This window comes from Chiloscyllium plagiosum, chromosome 2 (assembly GCF_004010195.1).
Source record: "Chiloscyllium plagiosum isolate BGI_BamShark_2017 chromosome 2, ASM401019v2, whole genome shotgun sequence".
NCBI lineage: Eukaryota > Metazoa > Chordata > Chondrichthyes > Orectolobiformes > Hemiscylliidae > Chiloscyllium > Chiloscyllium plagiosum.
The window spans coordinates 146,613,665-146,626,224 of NC_057711.1; the positions used below are offsets into that span (position 1 = coordinate 146,613,665).

General features: G+C 39.9%; 1 protein-coding gene across 1 annotated transcript in view; it reads right to left on the reverse strand.

Moving 5' to 3' along the window:
- LOC122565174 overlaps nt 1-12,560 on the reverse strand; it is a 99,977-nt gene that overhangs the window by 44,654 nt on the left and 42,763 nt on the right. The window contains exon 11 of the mRNA XM_043720881.1: nt 464-625. Within this exon, the coding sequence (XP_043576816.1) occupies nt 464-625 (162 nt within the window). The remainder of the gene's footprint in view (nt 1-463; nt 626-12,560) is intronic.

Genomic DNA, 12,560 nt, shown 5'->3' on the forward strand with positions numbered 1-12,560 from the left:
AGAATAAGATGCATTTTTTTTTAAAATAAACATTTTCTTCTTTGTTTCCCCCAAATATCAGTGAAGAAATTGGTGATGCTTCTGTTACTTCAGTTTCAGTTGAGATAAAGCTTCATGACATTTTTTAAACACAGAGCATGTTAAAATATTTTTTGTAAGTTTTTTTTTAAAATACTCTTCACAGTGTCTTCTGTGACTTCTTCATTCTAATATCATTTAGCTCTTCAATGTAGAAAAAGTTCCAAAGCTCATCAAATGAAAAATGTCTGTAGACTTAAAAATTGAAACTGTTCTAGCTAGAAAAGTCAACACAAGTTGTAAGCCATTAATTATTATAGGTAATAACATGCAGCCATATTTATAAAACGAATTATTTATTATTAGATCATATGGTAAGTATTTAAAGTATATTAAAAACATTGATATTGTAAAAGCGTTTGGTTAAAGAAGGTACCAGACTCACTTTATCCCAAAGGTATTAAGAAACTGTGATACTTGTCCATTCTTCCGTTTTTCAGTTAATGAGGTGGATAAGACACCACTGTCAGCTGGACAATTCCTTTGTTTATTGGTCTCACATTTGCTGTTCAAAATCGCAGGTGTTTCACTTGCATTCAAGGTTTGTCTGCAAAATAGTTCCAGTCACCTTCTGACAATGCATTCCAGATCGTAACAAGTAACTTGTAACAAAAATCTTACCTTTCCACTAGTTCTTTTCACACCTGCTATAGGAAGAAATCATTAAATTGGAGAGAGCTTAAAAGATTTACCAGGGTGTTGCCATGACTGGAGGGTTCAAGTTATAAAGACAAGCTGGGATTTGTTTTCCACTGGAGGATAGGACATTGAAGAGTGATCTTGCAGAGGTTTATAAAATCATAAGGGATATAGATAAAGTGAATAGCAAAGGTCTTTGTCCTTTTGTTTGGGGGGGAGGGGCGGTCTCAAAACTAGGAGGCATATTTTTCAGGTGAGAGGAGAAAGATTTAAAAGGGACCTGAGGGGCAATGTTTTCACAGAGAGGGTGGCTTGTATGTGGGTGAACTGCCAGAGGAAAAGGTGGTTGCAGGCACAGTTAAAGCATGTAAAAGATATTTGGACAGGTATATGAATAGGAAAGATTTAAAGGTATAGGGATCAAACACAAGTAAGTGGGACAAGTTTAGTTTGGGAAATTAGTCAGCATGGAGGTGGAGCGAAGTGTCTTTTTCCGTGCTATATGACTATGATTCCATATTATGAATCTGTATCTTTATAATTTCCAGCATTTGCATTAAATCTCCCCATAATGATCTTTAGAGTCATAGAGGTGTACAGCACAGAAACAGACCCTTCTGTCCAACTCATCCATGCCAACCAGATATCCTAACCTAATCTAGTACCATTTGCCAGCACTTGGCCCATATCCCTCGAAACCCTTCATATTCAGATATCCATTCAGATGCCATTTAAATGTTGAAATTGTACCAGCCTCCACCACTTCCTCTGGCCACTCATTCCACACACACACCACCCTCTGCGTGAAAAAGTTGCCCCTTAGGTCTCTTTCATATCTTTCCCCTCTCACCCTAAACCTATGCCTTCTAGTTCTGGACTCTCCCACCCCAGGGAAAAGACCCTCATGATTTTATAAACTTCTATAAGGTCGCAATATTCCAAAAGTGGCCTAACCAATGCCCCATACAGCTGCAACATGACATCCCAACACCTGTACTCAATGCTCTTACTAATAAAGGAAAGCATACCAAACACCTTCTTCACTATCCTATCAACTTGTGACTCCACTTTCAAGGAGCTTTGAAACTGCACTCCAAGGTCCCCTTTGTTCAGCAACGCTCCCCAGGACCTTAGCATGAAATGTACAAGTCCTGCCCAGATTTCCTTTTCCAAAATGCAGCCCCTCATATTAATCTAAATTAAACTCCATCTTCCACTCCTCAGCCCACTGATGGGCCCATCTGGTCAAGATCCCATTGTACTCTGAGGAAACCATCTTTGCTGTCCACTACATGTCCAACTTTAGTGTCATCTGCAAACTTACTAACTATACCTCCTATGTTCACATCCAAAACGTTTATATAAATTACAAAAGACACTGAACCCAGCACCAATCTATGTGGCACACCACTGGTCACAGGTCTCCAGTCTGAAAAGCAACATTCAACCACCACCCTGTCTTCTACTTTTGAGCTGGTTCTGTATCCAAATGGCTAGTTCTCCCTGTATTCCATGAGATCTAAACTTGCTAACCAGTCTCCCCTGGGGAACCTTGTCAAACATCTTATTGAAGGCCATATAGATCACAGCCACCGCTCTGCCCTCATCAATCCTTTTTGTTACTTCTTCAAAAAACTCAGTCAAGTTTGTGAGACATGATTTCCCACACACAAATCTATGCTGACTATCCCTAATCAGTCCTTGCCTTTTCAAATATATGTAAATTCTGTCCCTCAGGTTTCCCTGCAACATCTTGCTCATCACCGATCTATAGTTCCTGGCTATCCTTACCAGCTTTATGAATAGTGGCACCACGTTACCCAACCTCTAGTCTTCCGGCACCTCACCTGTGACTATCAATGATACATATCTCAGAAAGGACCCCAGCAATCACTTCCCTAGCATCCCACAAAGTTCTAGGGTACACTTGATCAGGAATTTATCCACCTTTACGTATTTCAAGACATCCAGTACCTCCTCCTCTGTAATATGGACATTTTTCAAGATGTCGCCATCCATTTCGCCACATCCCATGTTCCTTATCTTCCATGTCCTTCGCCACAGTAAACACTGATGCAAAATTCGCATTTAGTATCTCCCCCATCTCCACACACGGGGTGCCTTGCTGATCTTTGAGGGGCCCTATTCTATTCCTAGTTATCCTTCAGTCCTTGATGCATTGATAAAATCCCTTTAGTTTCTCCTTAACTTTATTTGCCAAAGCTATCTCATGTCCCCTTTTTGTCCTCCTGATTTCCTTAAGTATACTCCTAATGCCTTTTTACTCTTCTAAGGATTCACTCGATCTCTATTGTCTATACCTGACATACGCTTCCTTCTTTTTCTTAACAAATAACCCCAATTTCTCTAGTCATCCAGCATTCCTTATATCTACCAGCCTTTCCTTCCACCCTAACAGGAATATACTGTCTCTGGACTCTCATTATCTCATTTTTGAAGGCTTCCCATTTTCCAGCCATCCCTTTACCTGCTAACATCTATCCCCAATCAGCTTTTCCAAGTTCTTGGCTAATTAAAATCAAAATTAGCCTTCCTTCAGTTTAGAACTTCAACTTTTAGATCTGGTCTATCCTTTTCCATCACTATTTTAAAATGAATGGAATTATGGTCGCTGGCCCCAAAGTGCTCCCCCACTGATACCTCAGTCACTTGCCCTGCCTTATTTCCCAACAGTAGATCAAGTTTTGCACCTTCACTGGTAGGTACATCCACATACTGAATCAGAAAATTTTCTTGTATGCACTTAACAAATTTCTCTCCATCTAAACCCTTAACACAATGGCAGTCCCAGTCTATGTTTGGAAAACTAATATCCCCTACCATAACCACCCTGTTATTCTTACCAATAACTGAAATCTCCTTACAGATTTGTTTCTCAATTTCCTGCTGACTATTCGGGGGTCTGTAATGCAATCCCAACAAGGTTATCATCCCTTTCGTATATCTCAATTCCACCCAAGTAACTTCCCTGGATGTATTTCGTTATCTCATTTTTGAAGGCTACATATTTTCCAGCCATCCCTTTACCTGCTAACATCTATCCCCAATCAGCTTTTCAAAATTCTTGCCTGATCCTGTCAAAATTGGCCTTCGTCCAATTTAGAACTTCAACTTTTAGATCCAATCTATTCTTTTCCATCACTATTTTAGAACTAACAGAATTGTGGGTGCTGGCCCCAAAGTGCTCCCGCACTAACACCTCAGTCACCTGCCCTGCCTTATTTCTCAAGAGTAGGTCAAGTTTTACCATTCCACTAGTGGGTACATCCACATACTGACTCAGAAAATTTTCTTGTACACACTTACCAAATTCCTCTCCATCTAAATCCCTAACACAATGGCAGTCCCAGTCGATATTTAGAAGGTTAAAATCCCCTACCATAACCACCCTATATTCTTAAGGATATCTCAAATCTCCCTCCAGATTTGTTTCTTAATTTCCCTCTGACTATTGGGGGGTCTATAACACAATCCCAATGAGATGATCATCCCTTTCTTATTTCTCAGTTCCACCCAAATAACTTCTCTGGATGTATTCCCAGGAATATCTTCCCTATGCACAGCAGTAATGCTATCCCTTATCAAAAACGCCACTCCCCCTCTTCTCTTGGCCCACCCCTTTTCTATCATTCCTATAGCATTTGTATCCTGTAACATTAAGCTGCCAGTCCAGTCCATCCCTGCGCCACATCTCTGTAATTACTATGATATCTCAGTCTCACGTTCCTAACAATGCCCTGAGTTCATCTGCCTTCACTGTTAGGCCTCTTGCATTGAAATAAACACAGTTTAATTTATCAATCCTACCTTGTTTTCTGCTTTGTTTCTGCCTGACCTGACTGTTTGACTCTCTCCCTTTCCCAACTGTATCAATCTCAGATTGATCTCTTTCCTCACTATTCCTCTGGGTCCCACTCCCCCCACCATACTAGTTTAAATCCTCCCCAGTAGCTCTATCAAATCTCCCTGCCAGAATATTAGTCGCCTTCCAATTTGGGTGCAATCCATCTTCCTTGTTCAGGTAACCTCTACACCAGAAGAGATTCCAATGATCCGGTGAACCATTCTCCCCTGCACCAGCTCCTCAACCACGCATTAATCTGTTCTATTCTCCTATTCCTACCTTCACTCGCACGAAGCACCGGGGTAATCCAGATATTACTACCTTCTGTACAATGGAGAACAATCTCAGCTCTGTCCATTAAACTGAAGTCTCTGATGTAACTTCAGTAACTCTCCCCTGCATTCTCCATGGCTTGACTGTGGACACAATATTGCAGTTAAGGTCAATTTAATACAGGTTTCCCCCTGTAGCTCGATTTCCTTTTTAAAACTTTTTTCCTCCATTGAGATGCAAGCATCACTCTCAAGACCAGCATTTATTCCTTAGAAAAGGTAGAACTCATGTCCTAACGCAGCAGCCGAGATGTCTGGAATACTTATCCTGTGGCATTACAACCACTCCCCTGGTTAAGGCCCAAACACATCCTTTTGTCACAATCTTGTTCTCAGGCTCTTGTTACATGACAATTTCCTAACTATATTAAGAGTTACACTTTAATTCAAAGATACTCAACTTCGGCTGATACGGTCTTATGAAGGACCTTGTCAAATGGCTTCTGGAAGTCAATATAAATAAAAAACAGACATTTCCCAGGCCACAACTTTAGTCACTTGTTCTGAAAATTCAATCAAATTCACAAAGTATGAGCTATCCTTTACAAACCCATACTAGTTCTGATCAGCACCAAATCCCTCCAAAATTTTGTCCCTCCCTACCTCTGTAACCTCTTGCAATCCTACATTCCATCAACATCTACATTGTTGATGGCAATGTCTCGTACAATCCTGCTTTTAAATGGTCTACTATTGTCACACAAGCTTTCAGGTACTTCCATTCTGAGATCTAGAAGTCTCGCCAGAACTCCATCCCCCACTCTTTTACAGATGTTTTTTAAACGTACTTCATTTACCAAGCTTTTGTTCATCTTTTCTGATACGAGAGATTTGGAGTAAAAATGGTTTTATTGGTAAGGTGACTTTTAACCACCATTTTCTGTGCTACACATGCAATATAGTACATATTGCAGATCAGAAAGTGCATCAATGCTTCCCATTATTGGGGGCTAACTTTTCCTTCACATTATCTCTCAAAAGTGGTGGCCCTCAAACAAATGGGTTTTAAAAGATTTCTATTATTCCGTTCTATTACTTGTGCTTATGGATAATCAAGAGAATTAAAGTTTAGCAGACTGTATAAAACAATGGAAGCATCGTGCTACAAACACAGTTAAATGATTCCCCAACCAATGGATCAAAGCTGCGCAGTCCTGCCCCATCCAGTTATGAATGGTGATGGATAATTACAATTAAGCACTGGATGCAAAGTATTTGGTAGCAAAAAATTACAATGATATTAACCATTAATTAGCTGGGCAAAAGTCTGGCAAACAAATTTCAATGTATGCAACTATGTGATCATCCATATTAAATCTAAAAAGGTCAGATCGGAGTACTTTTAAATGGTGAGAAGTTGGAAACAGTGGACATCCAAACAGACTTGGGATTCTAACTACATAGATTATTAAAATTTCATGGAGACATGCAGATTATTAAAATGATTAAAAGAATGCTGGAATATATATCAAGAGGACTAAAAGAAAGGGGGTGGAAGCCATTCAAAAGATACACAAAGTCCTGATTAGACCATATCTGGAGTAGGGAACAATTCAAGACACCAAACATTGGGAAGGGTATATTGGCGTTGAAGGTAATCCAGAATTATCCTGGACTCCAAGGATTAAATTACAGAGAATGATTGTACAAATTTGGTTTGTATTTCCCTGTGTACAAGAATAAAGGATGATCTTCTTAAAATTTTCATGCTGTTGATAGAAGCTGGTAAGTCAGACTTAGAAAAACTAACTTCACTGGTTGAAGAGTCCAGGACCATCATCTGTCAATTAAACTAGATCTTTGAAAAGTGAAGAAACATTTCAATATGCAGAGGGAAGAAGAAATTTGGAACTTTCCTATGCAAGTAGCAGTTGATATAACATTAGTTTTTAATTTTAAATCTGAAATTGATTGTTTTTTTATTACCTAACAGTAAGAGAAATAAGTGGTTAAAGTGGATCAATCATTATCTCACCAAATGGTAGAGTATGCACAAGAGGCACAACTAGCCTACCCTATGAAACAAGAATGAGGAAAATTAACATTAAAGCCTCATCAGACCGGAATCTAGTTTGAGGGCCAAGTGAACAAGACTTGGCGCAAAGTAAAATACCATGAAACAGCGTTTTGACTGAGCATAGCTATGCAAGTTAAAGTTTGAAGGCTGGCCAGGCAAATATTGGAAAAGTCAAGAAAGCAGATAACAAACAATAACAAAGACCTCCTGGCACTACTTACAAAGTACTCTGCTACCTCACCACTTTCTTGGCTTATAGATTTTTTGTTGTGGAACATTTGGCCTGTCAAAAACAGAAAGCTAGGTGCTAAACCACAACCACGACCAAATTGTGTACTTAGAAGGTCTAAAGCAAGCCTGAGAAAAGTCAGCAGTGTAAAAGTATTTGTTTCTGAGTTTGTCAGTTGGCCTTATGTTTATACACAGGAGCAATTTTTGGACAGAGAATGCTTTGTATTTTGCCATTTAAGCAATTCTGAATCATGCAGGATTTGAAGATGCTATTAAACACTAATACTGATGTTATGGTATAATAAATTATATATTAATAAATTATACGTAATCTATTTCTTAACAAAAGGTATGATCATGGGCCAAAATTTCTACAGAAAATGAGTCTATGAAGTTCAAGATAAAAATAAGTTCAGTGGAGATAATATGGCACTTCCCCAAATTCTGCCATGGTACTACAATAGAGTCATAGAGATGTACAGCACGGAAACAGACCCTTTGGTCCAACTAGTCCCTGCTGACCAGATATCCTATCCTGATCTAACCCCATTTGCCAGCATCTGGCCCATATCCCTCTAAACCCTTCCTATTCAGATACCCATTCAGATACCTTTTAAATGTTGTAATTGTACTAGCCTCCACCACTTCCTCTGGCAGTTCATTCTATACATGTACCACCGTCTATGTGAAAAAATTGCCCCTTAGGTCTCTTTTATATCTTCCCCTCTCACCCTAAACCTATGCCCTCTAGTTCCCCATCCCAGGGAAAAGACTTTGTCTCTTTATCTGAACCATGCCCCTCATTTTATAAACCTCTATAAAGGTCACCCTCAGCCTCCGATGCTCCAGGGAAAACAGCCCCAGCCTATTCAACTTCTCCCTATAACTCAAATCCTCCAACCCTGGCTATATCCTTGTAAATCCTGAAACCTTTCATGTTTCACAACATCCTTCCAATAGGAAGGAGACCAGAATTGCACGCAGCATTCCAAAAGTGGCCTAACCGATGTCCTGTACAGACGCAACATGACCTCCCAACTCCTATACTAAATACGCTGACCAATAAAGAAAAGCATACCAAACACGTTCCTCACTATCCTATCAATCTGCGACTCTACTTTCAAGGAGCTATGAACCTGCACACCAAGGTCTCTTTGTTCAGCAACATCCCTTAGGACCTCACCATTAAGTGTATAAGTCCTGCTAAGATTTGCTTTCCCAAAACGCAGCATCTCGCATTTATCTGAATTAAACTCCATCTGCCACTTCTCAGCCCATTGTCCCATCTAATCAAGATCCCACTGTAATCTGAGGTAACCTTCTTCACTGTCCACTACACCTCTAATTTTGGTGTCATCTGCAAACATACTAACTATATCTCTTATCCACATCATTTATATAAATGACAAAAAGTAGTGGACCCAGCACAAATCCTTGTGGTACTCCACTGGTCACAGGCTTCCAGTCTGAAAAACAACCCTCCACCACCACCCTCTGTCTTCCACCTTCAAGCCAGTTCTGTATCCAAATAGCTAGTTCTCCCTGTATTCCACGAGATCTAACCTTGCTAACGAGTCTCTCATGGGGAACCTTAGTAAACACCTTACTGAAATCCATACAGATCACGTCGACCGCTCTGCCTTCATCAATCGTCTTTGATACTTCTTCAAAAAACTCAATCAAGCTTGTGAGACGTGACTTCCTATGCACAAAGTCATGTTGACTATCCCCAATTAGTCCTTGCCTATAATAGTTCAGTAGGTGAGCTGTTGCATAACACCTCACAGGCATTATTTGCTTCTCTGTTCAAATTTATGAAGACACCTGATCTAACACACAAATAAAGTCTTTCGAAATTATGTAAGATGCAATGAAATCCTACTTCTACGCAATAAAAATTCTTTAAAAGAAATGTATCTATTGGCTTGGCTGGCTGTCTATAGAGCCCACATTTTTTAAAAGTATAAAGGTTTAGTTTCAGTTTATAGAAAACATAACCTTGCTAAAGAAGCTGTCTGTTGTGATCAGCACAAATAAGGAGTATTAGGAAAGAGAACCCAGATCAAGACAATAGTTTTGTTTCGAGGATAGTTGAGTATTAACAACACTGAATTCCACAAACCAAGGTAGCAGATTTTTACAGAAATAACTTGTGACAATTTAATTTTTAAAATATAATACTTTGAAGTTCAGATAACACTGAGAATGCTGGAGAAACTCAGAGGTCTGGCAGCATCTGTGGAGAGAGAAAAACAGAGTTAATGCTGAGCCTAGTATGACTCTTCTTCAGACCAGACTCGAAACATTAATCCTCTCTCTCCCCAGTTTCTCCAGTATTGTGTGTTTGTTTCAGATTTCCAGCAAGTGCAGTATTCAGATGACACAGGTCAAGTGAACTGCCAAATTGGAATCAATAACCATATTTGTCTATGGCCAATTAACTGACAGGGCAATCCTCTGAAGAACATAAAAAGAGAGGATAAGCAGATCAGTCCACTCATTAAGCCCTGCAATTCTATTCCATACTATCATAACTATTTCTTCTACCTCAGCTTCACTTTCCCACCTGTTTCCAACCTCTTGATTCCCTGAATGATCAAAAAAAAATCTATCAATATCACCCTTGAAAATGTTCGACAATGTTGTGAAACTTGACAGAGTTCAGAAAAGATTTACAAGGATGTTGCCAGGGTTGGAGGATTTGGGCTAAAGGGAGAAGCTGAATAGTCTGGGGCTATTTTCCCTGGAGTGTCGGAGGCTGAGGGGTTGACCTTATACAAACATGAGGGGCTTGGATAATGTAAATAAACAAAGTCTTTTCCCTGAGGTGGGGGAATCCAGAACTAGAGGGCATAAGTTTAGGGTGAGAAGGGAAAAATGTATAAAGACCTAAGGGGCGACTTTTTCACACAAAGGGTAGTGATCGTTTGGAATGAGCTGCCAGACAAAGTGGTGGAGGCTGGTACAATTGCAACCTTTAAAAGGCATCTGGATAGGTATATGAACAGGAAGGGTTTAGAGGGATATGGGCCAAGTGCTGATAAATGGGGCTAGATCAGGACAGGATATTTGATCGGCATGGACAGGTTGGACTGAAGTGTCTGTTTCCGTGTTGTACATCTTTATGACTCTCAAGCAGCATCCACAACTCTCTATAGCCGGCCTTTCAGCCCACCATGTTTATGCCAACCAACAAACACCAAACTACACTAATCTCGTATATCTATTCTTGATCCATAGCCTACTATGCCCTCTCATTTTAAGTGCTCATCCAGATGTTTAGAGTGATAGTCATAAAATCAAACAATTCCATATGCCACTCTTCAGCCCGTTGACCCAATTGATCAAGGTCTTTATAATTTTAGATAACCTTGTTCATTGTCGACTATACTAACAATTTTGATGTCATCTGCAAACTTACTAACCATGCCTCCTATATTTTCATTCAAACCATTTATTTCAATGACAAAAGAATGGACCCAGTACTGATCCCTGTAGAACAGGGATGCCTACTATCAAGCCAATTTTGTATCCAATTGGCAAACCCATCCTGAATCCAAGTTTAATGAAACATTGACAGAATACCATATTTCTACAGTCTTCCATATTTCTATTTGAAAAACAATTCCCAGATCTTCTATAAACAACTTACTCCTCACCTGAAACTTCTGCCCTCTGGTCTTAGTCATATCTGCCGTGGCCTAAAAAATTCTCACAATCTACATTGTCTGTGCCTCGCAGTTTTGTAGTCCACAAACCAGATCCCACCGCCTCCCATCCTCTTCTGCTCCAGGGAAAACTAGCCAAAAGCCTGTCCAGTCTCTCCTCAGAGAAACTTTCCATCCCAAGCAAAATCCTGGTGAATCTCTGCAACTTTTCCACTAAACTCTGGTCATGCTGATAGTGTTTTGACCAGAAGTTGTAAAAAGATTTCACTCCGAATGAAGCCAAACAGAATTCCAAGTTTTATAACTCTTTGAATGAAGCACTCTCCTGTCTCCATCTTAAATGATCAACCACTTGTCCTGAAATTGTGTCTCCATTTTCCAAAAAACTATATTCAGGCATCTAATATGTATATCTCATTCTAAACTTCTGAGCGTGTTGGTCCAATTTACTCCGCCTCTAAGTATAGGACAATCTTCTCATACCAAAAATCAATCCAGTGAGCATCTGCTGTACTATCTCAGAGGTGAAAATATCCTTCCAGAAATACCAAAATCAAAATAGCACACAATACTACAATTGTGGTCTCAAAGCACTGTAGAGTTGTGGTAAGATTCATGATTTAATCTTTTTGAAGAAAGGTCAACATGATAGTTACCTTCCTAATTGCTTGCTGTATCTACATATTCACATTGGTGTTCCTTGTAAAAGTATACCAAAGTTTCTCTGAAATGAACTATAAAAACTTCCATTTCTTTTTCTATTCTTATAATCAATGAATAAGCTCATATTTCCTGATATTATATTTGATCTGCCACCATGTAACCAACCACTCCCTTCGAGACCGAGTTATATAGCACGGAAACAAACCCTTCGGTCCAATTTGTCCACACCAACCAGATATTCAAAACTGATCTAGTCCCATTTGCCAGCATTTGACCCATATCCCTCTAAACCCTTCCTATCATGTACCTATCCCAGATACCTCTTAAATGTTGCAATTGTACCTACCTCTACTACATCTGCTGCCCGTTCATTCCATACATGCATCACCCTTTGCATGAAAAAGTTGCCCCTCAGGCAACTTTTAAATCTTAACTAATCATTTGCAGTCCACTTCACATCTTGAATTCCATCTAATATTGTATTGTCAGCAAATTTAGATACATTAGTCTTGATATAGAGTCATAGAGATGTACAGCATGGAAACAGACCCTTCGGTCCAACCCGTCCATGCCGACCAGATATCCCAACCCAATCTAGTCCCACCTGCCAGCACCCGGCCCATATCCCTCCAAACCCTTCCTATTCATATACCCATCCAAATGCCTCTTAAATGTTGCAATTGTACCAGCCTCCATCACGTCCTTTGGCAGCTCATTCCATACACGTACCACCCTCTGCTTGAAAATGTTGCCCCTTAGGTCTCTTTTATATCTGTCCCCTCTCACCCTAAACCTATGCCCTCTAGTTCTGGACTCCCTGACTCCAGGGAAAAGACTTTGTCTATTTATCCTATCCATGCTTCTCACAATTTTGTAAGCCTCTATAAGGTCACCCCTCAGCCTCCGACGCTCCAGGGAAAACAGCCCCAGCCTGTTCAGCCTCTCCCTGTAGCTCAGATGCTCCAACCCTGGCAACATCCTTGTAAATCTTTTCTGAACCCTTTCAGGTTTCACAACATCTTTCCGATAGGAAGGAGACCAGAATTGCATGCAATATTCCAACAGTG